Source organism: Cetorhinus maximus, chromosome 22, assembly GCF_964194155.1.
Source record: "Cetorhinus maximus chromosome 22, sCetMax3.hap1.1, whole genome shotgun sequence".
Classification (NCBI taxonomy): domain Eukaryota; kingdom Metazoa; phylum Chordata; class Chondrichthyes; order Lamniformes; family Cetorhinidae; genus Cetorhinus; species Cetorhinus maximus.
Genome location: NC_135900.1, coordinates 71,023,170 through 71,037,759, shown reverse-complemented (window position 1 = coordinate 71,037,759; position 14,590 = coordinate 71,023,170). Strand labels below are relative to the sequence as shown.

Below are 14,590 nucleotides of genomic sequence, written 5' to 3'. Positions count from 1 at the left end.
CCCTCCCCCCTTCCTCCCCCCCTTCCTCCTCACCCTCCCCCCCCACCTTCCTCCTCACCCTCCCCCCCCCCACCTTCCTCCTCACCCTCCCCCCCCCCACCTTCCTCCTCACCCTCCCCCCCCCACCTTCCTCCTCACCCTCCCCCTCCCCACCTTCCTCCTCACCCTCCCCCCCCACCTTCCTCCTCACCCTCCCCCCCCCCACCTTCCTCCTCACCCTCCCCCCCCCACCTTCCTCCTCACCCTCCCCCCCCCACCTTCCTCCTCACCCTCCCCCCCCCCACCTTCCTCCTCACCCTCCCCCCCCACCTTCCTCCTCACCCTCCCCCCACCACCCCCACCTTCCTCCTCACCCTCCCCCCCCCACCTTCCTCCTCACCCTCCCCCCACCACCCCCACCTTCCTCCTCACCCTCCCCCCCCCCCCACCCCCACCTTCCTCCTCACCCTCCCCCCCCCCCCCACCCCCACCTTCCTCCTCACCCTCCCCCCCCCACCCCCACCTTCCTCCTCACTCCCCCCTTCCTCCTCACCCAAGTTCCCCCTGAGCTCTCATTGCTTGGTTTCCATTTCATTCCGATCCCTCATTCTCCAGTCTCACTCTTCATCTGCAAGCCCCCATTCTCTAGTATCCCTAATGCGACATTTACCCTACTAATTTATATTACTTACTGCATTCTTTCAATCTTCTTCCTCAGTGAAACGGCAGAAGGATGGCATCGTTGTTTCGAAGTGAGGAGATGTGCCTGACCCAGCTCTTTCTGCAGGTTGAGGCTGCCTATTGCTGCATCTCCGAGCTGGGAGAGCTCGGTTTTATGCAGTTTCGAGATGTAAGTAAAAGTTGACAGGCTTTAATTTTTCAAAAATTATTTCTAAATATGGACAAGCCCCATCCTTCTTAACCCTTGGAAAGGTGTCTTTTTAAACAGCTGCAGCCCATGTGGTGAAGGTATTCCCACAAACTGTTAGGGAGGGAGTTCCAATTGCTAAGGATTATGAAGGGACAGTGTTATGTGTCCACGTCAGAATGGGTATGTGGAGGAGAACATGGAGGTCATAGTGATATTCCCAAATTTTCTGGATTACTCCCGATGCCACATGCTAGTGAGTGTAGGAATGGGCGGATAGAACAGATGAATGTGTAGCTGAAGAGTTGGTGCAGGAGGGAGGGCTTTAGATTCCTACATCACTGGGTCATGTTCCCATAAGGTGAGGGATGGGATCAATAAGTCCAGAGAACCTTGGATGTTGAGGAATCTACAGGATTGGTTAAGGGGAAAAAAAAAGGAAGCTTATGGTAGATACCAAGGGCTCAAAACAGCAGATGCCCTTGAGGAATATAGAAAGTGCAGGGGGTTACTTAAAAAAGAAATTAGGAGGACATGAAAAAACACTGGTGGGTAAAATAAAGGAAAATCCAAAGGCATTTTATAAGTATATTAGGTGCAAGAGGATAACCAGGGAAAGAGTAGGGCCCATTAGAGACCAAAGTGGCAATCTGTGCAAGGAGCCGGAAGATGTAGGTGAGGTTTTAAATGAGTACTTTGCACCTGTATTCACTATAGAGAAGGATGATATAGGTATAGAAATCAGGGAGAGGGGCTGTGATATACTTGAACAAATTAGCATTGAGAGGGAGGAGGTATTAGCAGTTTTAGTGGGCTTAAAAGTGGATAAATCCCCAGGCCCAGATGAGATGTGTCCCAGGCTGCTGTGGGAGGCAAGGGAGGAGATTGCAGGGGCCCTGACATTAATTTTCAAATCCTCTCTGGCTACAGGAGAGGTGTCAGAGGACTGGAGGACAGCAAATGTGGTACCATTATTCAAGAAGAGTGGTAGGGATAAACCAGGGAACAATAGGCCAGTGAGTCAGTGGTAGGGAAACTTTTGAAAAAAATTCTGAGGGACAGACTTAATCTCCACTTGTAGAGGCAAGGATTAGTCAAGGATAGTCAGCATGGTTTTGTCTGGGGAGATCATGTCTAGCGTATTTGATTGAATTTTTCGAGGAGGTGACTAGGTGCGTAGATGAGGGTAGTGCAGTTGATATAGTCTACATCAACTTAAGGCTTTTGACAAGGTCCTGAATGGGAGAATGGTCAAGAAGGTAAAAACCCATGGGATCCAGGGAAAATTTGGCAGATTGGATCCAAAATTGGCTTAGTGGCAGAAGGCAGAGGGTGATGGTTGAAGGTTGTTATTGTGACTGGAAGTATGTGTCCAGTGGCATACTGCAGCGTTCAGTGCTGGGTCCCTTGCTATTTGTAATCTGCATTAATGATCTAGACGTGAATGTCGGAGGTATGATCAGTAAGTTCACAGATGACATGAAAATTGGTGGTGTGGTAAATAGTGAGGAGGAAAGCCTTAGTCTACAGGACAGGTGGCTAAGAAGGCATATGTGATACTTGCCTTTAGTAGTTGAGGTATTGAATACAAGAGCAAGGAGGTTATGATGGAGCTGTATAAAACGTTATTTAAGCCACAGATGTAGTACTGTGTGCAGTTCTGGTTGCCACACTATAGGAAGGATGTGATTGCACTAGAGAGGGTACAGAGGAGATTCACCGGGATGTTGCCTGGGTTGGAGCGTTTCAGCTATGAAGAGAGACTAGATAGGCTGGGGTTGTTTTCCTTACAGCAGAGAAGGCTGAGGGGGGACCTGATTGAGGTATACAAAACTGAGGGGCGTAGATAGGAGGAAACTTTTCCACTTAGCGGAGGTGTCGATAACCAGGGAGCATGGATTTAAGGTAAGGGGTAGGAGGTTTAGAGGGGATTTGAGGAAATATTTTTTCATCCAGAGGGTGGGGGTGTATCTGAAACTCATGCCTGAAAGAGTGGTAGAGGAGGGTGCCTTCTCAACATTTAAGAAGTATTTAGGTGAACACTTGAAACATCATAGCATACAAGGCTGCAGGCCAAGTGCTGGAAAATGGTTTATAGTAGATAGGAGCTGGATGACCAGCGTAGACACGATGAGCTGAAGGGCCTCTCTGTGCTGTAAAGCTCTGACTCTATGCCCTTCTAGCTGATGTAGATCATGGGTCGAAAGGTACTGTCAGCATTATTGCGATAACTTTAAACCTTCTCCCAAAGCACTAGTTATCCTGCCTGCAAGAATATTAGTCCTAGTTCTGCTCAGGTACAACCCATCCACCTTGAACTGGTCCCTCCTATCATAGGGCTGGTTCCATTGTTCCAAGAATCTGAAGTCCTCCCTCCTGCACCATATCTGTCGTCACACATTGACCTTCCGTATTCTCCTATTTCTGCTCTCACTAGTGGTTGGCACTGGGAGTAACCAGAGATGATTAATTTTTGAAGTCTTGCTTTTTAACTTCCTCACTAGCTCCTTTAATCTTTAACTGCAGGACTTGAACCTAATTCCTCCAGATGTCATTGGTTCTTTCATGAGCCATGGCTTCTGTATCTTATCCTTCAGCCTGCAGAATACTATGCAGCCTGTGATCTCCCTTACCCTGGTACCTTGATGCCTCCCTTGATATTGGTGTCGTTTTGTTTGCTTCCCAGGCTTCCTCCAATGTTTTTGGTATCAGAAACAACACTATAAAGTTAATGGAGAGGGAGGAGATATACTGGAATACTAGTGAATTCGATAGACATCACTTCATGTCAGATCCTGCTCCAGTTTCTGCATGTGAAGATTGGCTCTATGTTGGTGAATGGGTTTAAATTTCACTGTATATGGCACTTGCCCCATCTTTACAGATGTAATAAGCCAACCCCTGTTTGAATAATGCCTTGGTCAGTGTTTTTTGTTTATGCTTGTGCCTGATTTGGTTTCCCTGCAATGTGAATGGGACAGCCATTGGCAAATGAGTCTTGCTGAGCCTCCCACACTTTGACAGAGATGTTGGTGTTGTTTCTGGGAGGAAGGCCTGAACCGTTGGGCCTCATTTTTGGTGATGACATGTCATGCAACTCATGGGACAAGAATCTTTATCATTCAATGAACACAATTTTCCTCCAGCAATTCTGCCTTTCCTCCTGAAAGGCTTTGACTCTTGCAGGGGTACAATTAAGTTCTCACCAACATTTCCACCAGTTTTTCATTTTTGCAGTGTGAAAGCTAGAGTGTGTGAAAGCAGTTCATTCTTGTGGGGTCAGTGTGTGGAAGGCTGGTTATTGGTCCAGTCAATGTTCCCACATGATGTGCTCTTTCTAGATGATGATAAACTGGAATGCTACTCATTTTCACTCCACCCCCACCCCACCCTGCCTCACCTGTGCTCTCCCCCCAATCCCTATTGCACCCTGGCCTGGCTGTTCAATTCCAAAGACAATTGTAGTGCCCCTAACAGCTGTCCCAGTTAAGATCAACATAGACCATTGATTGGACTTGGGATCTTCCTAGTCCGTGTGGCCAACTGACCCATTTGGAGAGCTGCCCATTTAATTTGCATATACGCAAATAGTATTTTTTTCTTCTTGCGTTTCCATGCTTAGTGAAAATGTTTTCTTTTAAACTGTGTGTCTTCAGAAGCCAACCCCTCACTCCAGTAATTTGAATAAAGAGAACTCGGAATACTTGCTTCATGAGCACAGGACATACCAGGGTGGTGGAGTTAAGAAGTTTCCATTTTTACAACAAGTGGTAATGGAGAGCAATACTTTAGTGTGTCTCTTTTTTTCACAGCTAAATGCAAGTGTCAACTCATTCCAACGAAAATTCGTGAATGAAATTAGACGTTGTGAAGTGATGGAGAGAATTCTTCGTAAGTATGCGTATATACTTGTGTGAAAATGATCAATACAGATTATCTTGTGTGTAAAATAGTGAACATAGTGGAGAGGTGATTCTGTAAAGACTCTCCTAAATCTGTACTCTACTCAAGTAGATAGCATGTGAAAAATAGTGACAAATCAAATCCCCAGATTTGTGAACATTTTCACACTGTTTTGAATATTCCTTCTCTGCACCCACCTCCCTCCCCCTGCCCCCTACCCTAAACATATTGCTAATCTTGGGATGGCATGAGGCTCACGTGGAACAGAAATGCTAGTATAGACCTGTTGGACTAAACGGCCTGTTTCTATTCTGTAAGTCCTATCTAATTTCATCAAGTCTATTTGAAATTAATTTCTCTGTATTGAAGCCAAATTTTAAAAAATTAGAGGCATGATTGATAACTCTGTCAGGCTGTAAATTTTACTGTGAATTTTATATTAATGAATTTATTAATCTGTTAGTATGAAATTCCTTCATCCAATTTCAGGAAAAAGAAATTTAATGAAAATCCTTCATTTCAGCTATATGACAGGATAAATCCTCAGCAGTGCTGAGGGTAAGGTTTGACTTAGTCCCATGTCCCATGAAGTCAGCTTGCAAACACGACTGACATTGCAGATAGTCATCACTGCAAGGTATCTCCATAGATTCCAGTATCTGAGTTGACTTGGCTTAGTTTGTCTCATTTTTACTTGAGTCAAAATTGAGAGTTTGTGGGCAGCATTTACTACTTTCCCTGGAGGAGAGTTTGGAAGCTTTTTAAGTGGGGTGGGGGGACATCATTTGATTGGGTGGCAGGGTTCGAGGCAGGTACCCTGTCATTTCCACCTGATTAAGCCCAGGGTGGGAAGGCTCACAGCCTTTCAGTCTGGATCCCTTGGTGAGCCTAGGCCTCTCCCTGGGTGCTTTACAGGCAGCATTCACCACCCCCAGTGTCACTGCTGGCAATGGAGAGCTGCTGGCCTCTGACTGACCAACAACCTTTGGCATGCAGGATTTCCAACCACTGGGGTTCTGAGTCCTGGGGAGGGCCCAACACTGGTCAGTTAAGTGCCTAATGGCCACTTAATTTCGCTAGGTCTTTGACAACAGAGATGACACGGGACCCCTGTTGGTTTTCTAACCGGTGGGTGTGATCCCAGTCACCCAGATTAAATTCTGCCCGGAATCCTACTCAATGATCCAAGCGCACAACTTAGGACTGGAGTTTTGTTTTATGGGAAGTACTGTCCTTCCAATGAGATCTTAAACCCTAAGACCTATGGATGTTATCTGAAAAAGAACAATGACATCTCTGGGTGTCTTGCCTGATATTTCTCCCTCAACCTAATCTTATTCCTATATTTGAAAATGGAGATGAAACAAGTCCAGGGACTATAGATAAGTTAGTTTAACGTTAGTGATAGGAAAGATAACCTATACTCAAAGATGCAATAGAAACACATAGATGCTAAAAATATATGGAATAGTCAACATTGGTTTCAAAAGGGCAGCTTATGCTTGACTAACCTTATTGATTTATTTGAGGAAATAACAAACAATAGACAAGAGTAATCCAGTAGATATAAAATACTTGGATTTTCAATAGGCCTTCAATAAGGTACCGTTTAGTAGACTCATGACTAAGGTCAAAGCATGTGGAGTTAGAGGTTAGGTAGCAGAATGGATAGCAAGCTGGTTACAAAATTGAAAACGGATTTGGAAATAAAGATAGTTGCTCCAACTGCCTGAAAGTGACAAGTAGTGTTGCATGGGGATTGGTGCTGACACCACTGTTCTTCACCATGAGCATAAGTAATTTGGTCTCAGGACTCAGAATTGCAATTTTGAAATTTGCAAATGACACCAAATTTGGGAGTACATTAAATAGAGAATGACTGACAAAATACAAAGCGACACTAATAATTTTACAGAATGGGTGTGTACATGGCAAATTAATTTCAATGTAAGTAAGTGTGGGGTGGCGTATTTAGGTAAGAGATATCAGGAGACCTCCAAGCACAATAGGAACTCAAATGGGATAGAGAAGCGGAGAGGACTAGGGTACGCACATTATTAAAAGCAATGCAAGTTAATAAGGCAAAAAATGCAAACAAAGCACTGGAGTTCATTCTAGAGGAATAAAATTGACAAGTAGAGTGGTTATAAAATTGAGTACAGCACTAGGCCAAATATTACAGAATGAATATAGAGGCACTTGCAAAAATGCAAAAAAAGATTTACGAAGATGAAACCAGAACTGAGAGGTTATAACTGTGAGTAAGGACGGAAAAGGCTGGGGCTCTTTTCTCTAAAAGAGGCTGAGGGATGAACCAATGGAGGTTATAAAGGGCTTGATAGGGTCGTTGTAGGGTAGATGTTACCCCTTGAGGGGAGTCCAAGATTAGTGTCCATTAAGGCAAGACACTCGCCAATAAATCCAATAAGGAATTTAGGAAAATCATCTTCACCCAGAGAGTGGCTTTAAGGTGAAGCTTGCACCATATGGGGTATTTGAACAGAATAGCATTGATGCATTTAAGGGGAAGGTGGAAAAGCACATGAGGGAGAAAGGGGCATGCTGATAAGGGTACATGAAGGAGGGAGGAGGCTGAAGTAAAGCATAAACTCCTCACAGACCAGTTGAACCGAATGGCCTCATCTGTGCTGCTGATTCTGTTTGAAACCAGAACCATGAAAAACAAATTGATCTCACAGTTGACAGCCTGCAGTTCTATAATGACTGTTACATTCACTAACCATCATTGCACTTTAAAACAAATTCTCTGAGAAGCACTATGTGATGCTTTGACATTTGGTGTAAATATAAGATATCCCTTAACCCAAAATAAGCTGTCCCAGTATGATTAGATGCAAGAAAAATATGGGAATTAGAAACTAGGGCAGATTGAAACAGGAGATGTAAAAAGTAAGAACCAAGTATATGACAGTAAGAGAGAAATGCTTTAGTCCACGGCTGAATGGAGGGGGCTAGATTAAATCTGTAACAAAAGACAATCTTTTAGCATTTAGAATCAGAGAATCCTAGAATAGTTACAGTCCAGGAGTAGACCATTCAGCCTGCCATGACTGTGCTGGTTCTTTGCAAGAGTAAATTAGTCAGCCTCAAACCCTGCTCTTGCCCTGGTGATTATCCAATTCTCCTTTGAAAGCCATAACTAAATCCCCCTCCACCACATACTCAACTAGTGCATTCAAAACTCTAACCATTTGTTGCGTTTAAAAAAAAAAACCCACAATTTTCCTCACGTCACCGTTAGTTCTTTTGCTATTCATCTTCCATCTTTTCCGCACTCTTTCTAATCCTTCTTAAATTGCAGTGCCTAGAGTACTCCAGTTGAGGCCAAGCCAGTATTTTATAAAGTTTCACCGTGAGCTCCTTGCTTTTGTAATCTATGCCTCTATGAACCCCAGGGAGCCGTGACTTTTTTAACCTCTTTCTCAGCCTAGCCTGCCCTGCCAGCTTCATTGATTTGTGTACACATTTCCCCAGGTCTGTCTGTTCCTGTACCCTTTTCCAATTTTACCTTATATTTTATATTGTCTCTCCTCATCCTTCTTACCAAAATGTATGAATTTGCACTTCTCTGCATGTCTGCCCATTCCACCAGCCTGCCTATGTCACAGTTCACAATATTTCCAAGTTTCCTGTCATCTCCAAATTTCAAAATTTGATTTTGTGGACCCAAGTCTAGGTCATTAATATATATCAAGAAAGGCAGTGGTCTTGGTACTGTACCAACCCCTGGGAAACCCCACTGTATACCTTTCTCCAAGCTGAAAAACTACCATTTTCACCGCCACACTCTCTGTTTCCTGTCACTCAGCCAGCTTTGTATCCATGCTGCCACTGCCCCTTTTTATTGGGTTTCAACTTTGCTGGCCAACCTGTGATTTGGCACTTTATCAAATATCTTGTGGAAGCCCATGTACATTATTAACAGCATATCCTTCTCACCCTCCTCTGGTATCTCAATCAGGTTAGTTAAACACAATCTGTGCTGGCTTCCCTTAATTAATCCACACTTATTGATGTAACTGTTAATTTTGTCCCAGATTATCATCTCTTTAAAAAAAACTTTCCCACCAGCGTGGTGAAACTGACTGGCCTGTAGCTGTTGTTTATCCTTCCACTATTTTTCGAACAAGGATACCAGCCTTCCAAACCCATAACCACTAGCATCTAATAAATGAGGGCAGCAGGTAGATGGGAGCACCATCACCTAGAAGTTCCCCTCCAAATCACTCACCATCCCGATTTGGAAATATATCACCGTTCCTTCACTGTCACTGGGTCAAAATCCTGGGACTCCCTCCCTAACAGCACTGTGGGTGTACCTACAACACATGGACTGCAGTGGTTCAAGAAGGCAGCTCACCACCACCTTCTCAAAGTTAACTAAGGATGGGAAATAAATGCTGGCCTAGCCAGCGAAGCCCACATTCCATGAATAAATTTTTTTAAAAATTAATATTTTCAGTTCTCTAGTCCTCTGGCACTTCCCCTGTATCTAAGGAGGATTGGAAGATTATGGCCAGTGCCTCTGCAATCTCCTCCCTACTTGTCTTAGGGGAGACAGTGGCATTGTGATAATTGTGGACACCTAGGCTAATGGTCTGGGGACATGGGTTCAAATCCCACCACAGCAGCTGGTGGAATTTAAATTCAATTCATAAATCTGAAATATAAAGCTCATCTCAGTAATGATGTAAAAACCCATCTGGTTTCCTGCCTGTGGGGCAGGAATTACCTGGTCTGGCCTACATGTGAATCCAGACCCATGGCAATGTGGTTGACTCTTAACTGCCCTCTGAAATGGCCTAGCAAGCCACTCAGTTCAAGGGCAATTAGGAATGTACAACGAATGCTGGCCTTGTCAGTGATGCTTACATCCCATGAAAAAAATAAGGAAGTATCCTTGGATACATCTCATCTGGTCCTGGTGATTTATCAACTTTTAAGTGCAGCCGCCTTTCTAACACCTCCTCTTTATTAATTTTAGCCCATCCAGTGCCACCAGGACTTTAGCAGAATCATTTTCCTTGGCAATATAGATGCCGAGTACTCATTTTAGTACCCCAGCCTTGCCCTCTGCCTCTATGGCCAGCATTTTTAGGATGGCAGAGTTTTCCTACCTGCCATCCGAAGAGTCAGCGGAGAACACATCCCCACCAATACTGCCTGCCCCATAGCCACTTAATGCTGCAACAAGCCTTAATTGACCAGAAGTGGGACTAGCACCCCTCACTCAGGAGGGACCCCTGCCTCAAAGAGTTGCCGGCCAATCTGATTGGTCCCCCTGCTGAAGCTGCAGTGGACAGTACTGGGATTGCAAACAATCCCCAGAGCCCAAGTCCCGGAAGTCCAGGACCAGGTGAATTTTGTGGGGCTCGGGGCAGGGAGGGTAATTGAGGCCTGGGCGGCTGGACAGAGGCAGTTGGGGATATTGGTGGAGAGGCCAAGGAGAGGGAGGATCTGCAGGGACCGTATGTTCTGCGTGGGGGTCACCCGATGATAAAAAGGCTGTTGATGGAGGCATTCCCTGCACCGCACTCCCCACCACCCCCACCCCCTTTTTCTGCTTCATCTTAATCTCTACCTCTTTTGTCATCAGGGAGCTTTGGCTATGCCTGTGCTATGTTTCCTCCTCATGAGAATATGCCTCAACTGTACCCAATCTATCTCATTCAACAATTGCCCATTGTTCTATTACAGCTTTTCCTGTCAGTCTTTGATTCCTCTTTACCTGGGCCAGATCTGTGTTCTCGTACTGAAATTGGTCCACCTCCAACTAGGTATTTTTACTCTGGATTGCTCCTTGTCCTTTTCCATAGGTAACCTAAACCGTAAGACCATGGTTCCTGAAATGTTTTTTTTACTAAGCCTTGATCCACTTGACTCAGCTCATTCCACAGGACACATTCAGCAATGCCTCCTTCCTCATTGTGCCAGAAACATACTGAGCTAGAAAATTCTTCAGAAAACACTTCAGAAATGGTTCCCCCCTCTCTGCCTTTTACACTATTACTATCCCTATTTATATTAGAATAATTAAAATTCCCCATTATCACTGCTCTGTAGTTTTGCACCTCTCTGTAATTTCCCCGTAGTTGTTGGTCTATAGAATTCACCCAATAGAAATGGTATGTCTGTTGTTTCGTCACAGAATCACAGAATCTTTACTGTGCAGAAGGAGGCCATTCGGCCCACCGAGTCTGCATTGGCTGTCTGAAAAAGCATTCTACCTCGTAGCACTCCCCTGTCTTATCCCCGTAGCCCTGCACATTATTTCTCTTCAAGTAGCAATCCAATTCCCTTTTGAATACATTGATCAAACTTGTCTCCATCACCCTTTTCAGGAAGTTTGTTCCAGACTCCAAACACTCTCTGGGTGAAAAAATTTTCACTATCAAAATTACTCCTTTTGCCAGTTAGTTTGAATCTGTGCCCTCTAGTTCTTAATGCTTTCTTGAGTGGGAACAGTTTCTCACTATTTACCCTGTCCATACCCCTCAGGATCTTGAATACTTTGATCAAGTCTCCTCTCAGCCTTCTTTTCTCCAAGGAAAACAGTCTCAATCTCTCCAAACTATCCTCATCGCTACAGTTCTTTATCCCTGGAATCATTCTTGTGAATCTCCTCTGTACTCTATCCAATGTCTTCACATCCTTCCTCGAGTATGGCACCTAGAGCTGGACTGGATGAGGCCTAACTAGTGTCTTATACAAGTTCAACATGACCTCTTTACTCTTGCACTTAATACCCCTATTAATAAAGCCTAAGATATTATATGTTTTATTAACTGCTCTCTCAACATGCTCTGCCATCATCAATGACTTATGTACATATACACTGAGGTCCCTCTCTTCCTGCACCTCCTTTAGAATTTCTCCCTTTATTTTGTACTGTCTCTCCATATTCTTCCTGCCAAAATGAATCATTTTTAACTCTAGCCAAATAGATTCTGACATTGACCCATGCAGGAATCCACTCTCCAGCTGTCATATCCTCCTTAATCGATATTGGCACCCCTCCTCCTTGCCTTCCTTCCCCATCTTTCCTGAACACCTTGTAGCCAGGAATTTTTAGTGCCCATTCCTGCCCTTTATTGAGCCAGTTCCCCTAATCACCTCAGCATCACATTCAAATGTGGTTATCTATTCCTGCAGCTCACTAACCTTATTTAACACAATTCGTCCATTAATATAGTAAAAAACAGTAAGCAAAAATAAAAGCCAAGTCAAATAAAAAAAACAATGAAAAGTTACTTGGATAGAAAGTCTAAGAAGAATTGGGAAAGCAAAATAATCTATAAAAGGCCAATAAAAAGGTTTTCTTAGGGAATATTAGTTAATACAGGGCTAGGGCTGAAAGGGAATGTAGCAGACCCTGGTTTAAGTGCCTTATGGCAGAGATAATGGTACATAGAAGTAAGAAAATTGTTGCCATATTGACACAGATGCCTGAAGGACAAACAATGTGGAAATTAAAGAAAGTTTCTTGCATGGAGTATTTTGGAATGTATAGCACAGACGATTCAGTCCAACTGGTCAATGCTGGTGTTTGGACTTCACATGAGCCTCATCCCACCCTAACTATTGCACTCCATCCTTCACCAGCCCTATACCGCTATTCCCTTTTCCCTCCTGCATGCAGCAAACCTCCCCGTAAATACATCAATGTTCCATGTGGCAGTGAGTTTTGTGTTCCCAAGTCTCTGTATTAAGAAATTCCTCCTAAGTTCTTTCTTGCTGATTATTCTATATTTATGCCCCTTGTTTCTTATTCACCCATGTGAAGAAACTGTTTCTTCACGTCTATCCGAGGAACTCTTGTGTAATTTTATGATCTTTATTGGGTCGCTTCTTCACCTTCTATTTCATGAGGAAAGAATCTCAACTTGCTTAATCTTTCCTGATAGTTGCATCTTTTCAATTCTGGTAACATCCTTGTAATTTTTTTCCACACTTTTCCAGTGTTTCAATATCTTTTTTGTAATATGGAAACCAAAACTGCACACCGTATGCCAAGTGTGGTTTAACCAACGTTCTATATAAATTTTCCCTGCTTTGCTATCCCATTCCTCCAGAAATGAACCGCAATTCTTCGTCTGAAATTGTTATTGTCTTATGAACTTATGTTGCTACTTTTAGGTAGTTGTGGAAAATGTTTTCCAGATCTCTCTGCTCCTCTAACCAATTTAATTTCTTAATTTCCAAGAAATGCCAACAAGTGATCTCCTTCCTCCTACCAAAATGAACCATCTCACACATCTGTATATTGAATTTAATTTGTGAAGTTTGTTACGACTGGATGGGAGGAGTGTGCGAATTATCAAGCCCCACTACCCCACAGGCCTACCATTAATTTAAATGTTTAATTTTCTCACCAAAATGGCAAATTGTGTATCTATACCTCTGGTACCCAGAGGAAAAGCGACTCTGACCAGGCTTCTTTCAAAAACCCAATGATTAATTTATATTTAAAACAAAACTTATTTTAACAAGTTGTAAGTGCTGGTTAACAGTTTCCATTTACTGTTGGACTGAGAAATTATCCTCATCTCTTACACTCTGTACACTCTACATTGTAACCACCTTTTAATTCTTTCTGATCATTGGCCTCTTATTTCACATCTTGCCACGAATCTCCTGTGTGGCACCTTATTGAGTGTCTTCTGAATGTCCATGTATCTCACATCCACTATATTATCCTTGTCTGCTTTTTCTGTTATTTTGTCAAAGCATTCAGTAAGGTTGGTTAAATATGAATCCTCCTTTAAGAAATCCATGTGGAATTTTCTTAAACTCTTGAGCTGAAGATATGTAATTCTCCCCACCTCACACCTACCCTAGAACAAGATGTTGAGTGAACATCATAGATGTTTTGCAATAATGGCTACACTTGAACTTGTCTTACCAAAGTGAGAATTCTAAAATTCCTGATTGTGCTTATTGATATTGTTTGGATTCAGATTTGCTGCAGTCAGTGCATTAGCCGTCACTTGTTCTTTATTTTTTTTAACCTTATATTAACTTGGATTTGTAGGATTTCTGGAGACTGAAATAGAAAGGGATGAGATTGCTGTCCAAGATGACGAAGAGAATCCCCAGGCCCCTCTTCCAAAAGATATGATTGACCTGGAGGTAAGGCAGGAAATCTTGTGCAGTCCAAATTATCATTGCATGTTCAACCTAGGGGATATAGTGGGTAGAATCTTCTGTGCCTGCTGGTGTCAGGCGTGTTCAGTGGTGTGAGTGGACAAGAAGGTCAGAAATCGGTTTCACGATGTTGTGAAACTAGTTCGCGATTGTCTGCTTAGCCCGTCAATGGAGTGCTGCATTTCCCACCATTGGATGTCGGGAACCTCATTGTAATACATCTGCATATCATTATAAGGCCAGCCTGCCGGAATCAATCATCCCCCCCCCCACCCCCAACCCCCACCACTGGATTGTCCGCCCACACCTTGTTTCACAACAGCAGTGAACCTCTTGGGGAATCTCCACCCTGCCTGCACAGGGACCGCTCAGCGCTTCTGGGTGTGCGTCACACTGGGCAGGCCTTAATTGGCCCGCCCATGTAAAATGGCAGTGCGCACCTGATTGGGGGCGCTGATTGGCTTCACATGTGCTCCTGCCCGCCCCCTGCACAACCAGGACCCCCCCCCCCCGCCCCAAAATGGGGAAATTTCTCACCCTGGATTTTCAACTGGCTGTTTGCCTCTTCTAGGAGATTACATGGCTGTGGATGGGGAGTGTAGGTGAATGTCCACAACTGTGTGGGACAGACTAGATGGACCAGTAGATGTTTTTTTGTCTGGCATTTTCATACCC

The 14,590-nt window shown here is 43.8% G+C and overlaps 1 protein-coding gene across 1 annotated transcript in view; it reads left to right on the top strand.

Annotated features, from left to right (window-relative positions):
- The window catches only part of LOC144696784 (V-type proton ATPase 116 kDa subunit a 4-like), a 116,122-nt gene that overhangs the window by 24,756 nt on the left and 76,776 nt on the right, over positions 1 to 14,590 (top strand). The window contains exons 2-4 of the mRNA XM_078568514.1: positions 698 to 829; positions 4,660 to 4,738; positions 13,803 to 13,900. Coding sequence (XP_078424640.1) covers positions 713 to 829; positions 4,660 to 4,738; positions 13,803 to 13,900 — 294 coding nt within the window. The 5' untranslated portion in view covers positions 698 to 712. The remainder of the gene's footprint in view (positions 1 to 697; positions 830 to 4,659; positions 4,739 to 13,802; positions 13,901 to 14,590) is intronic.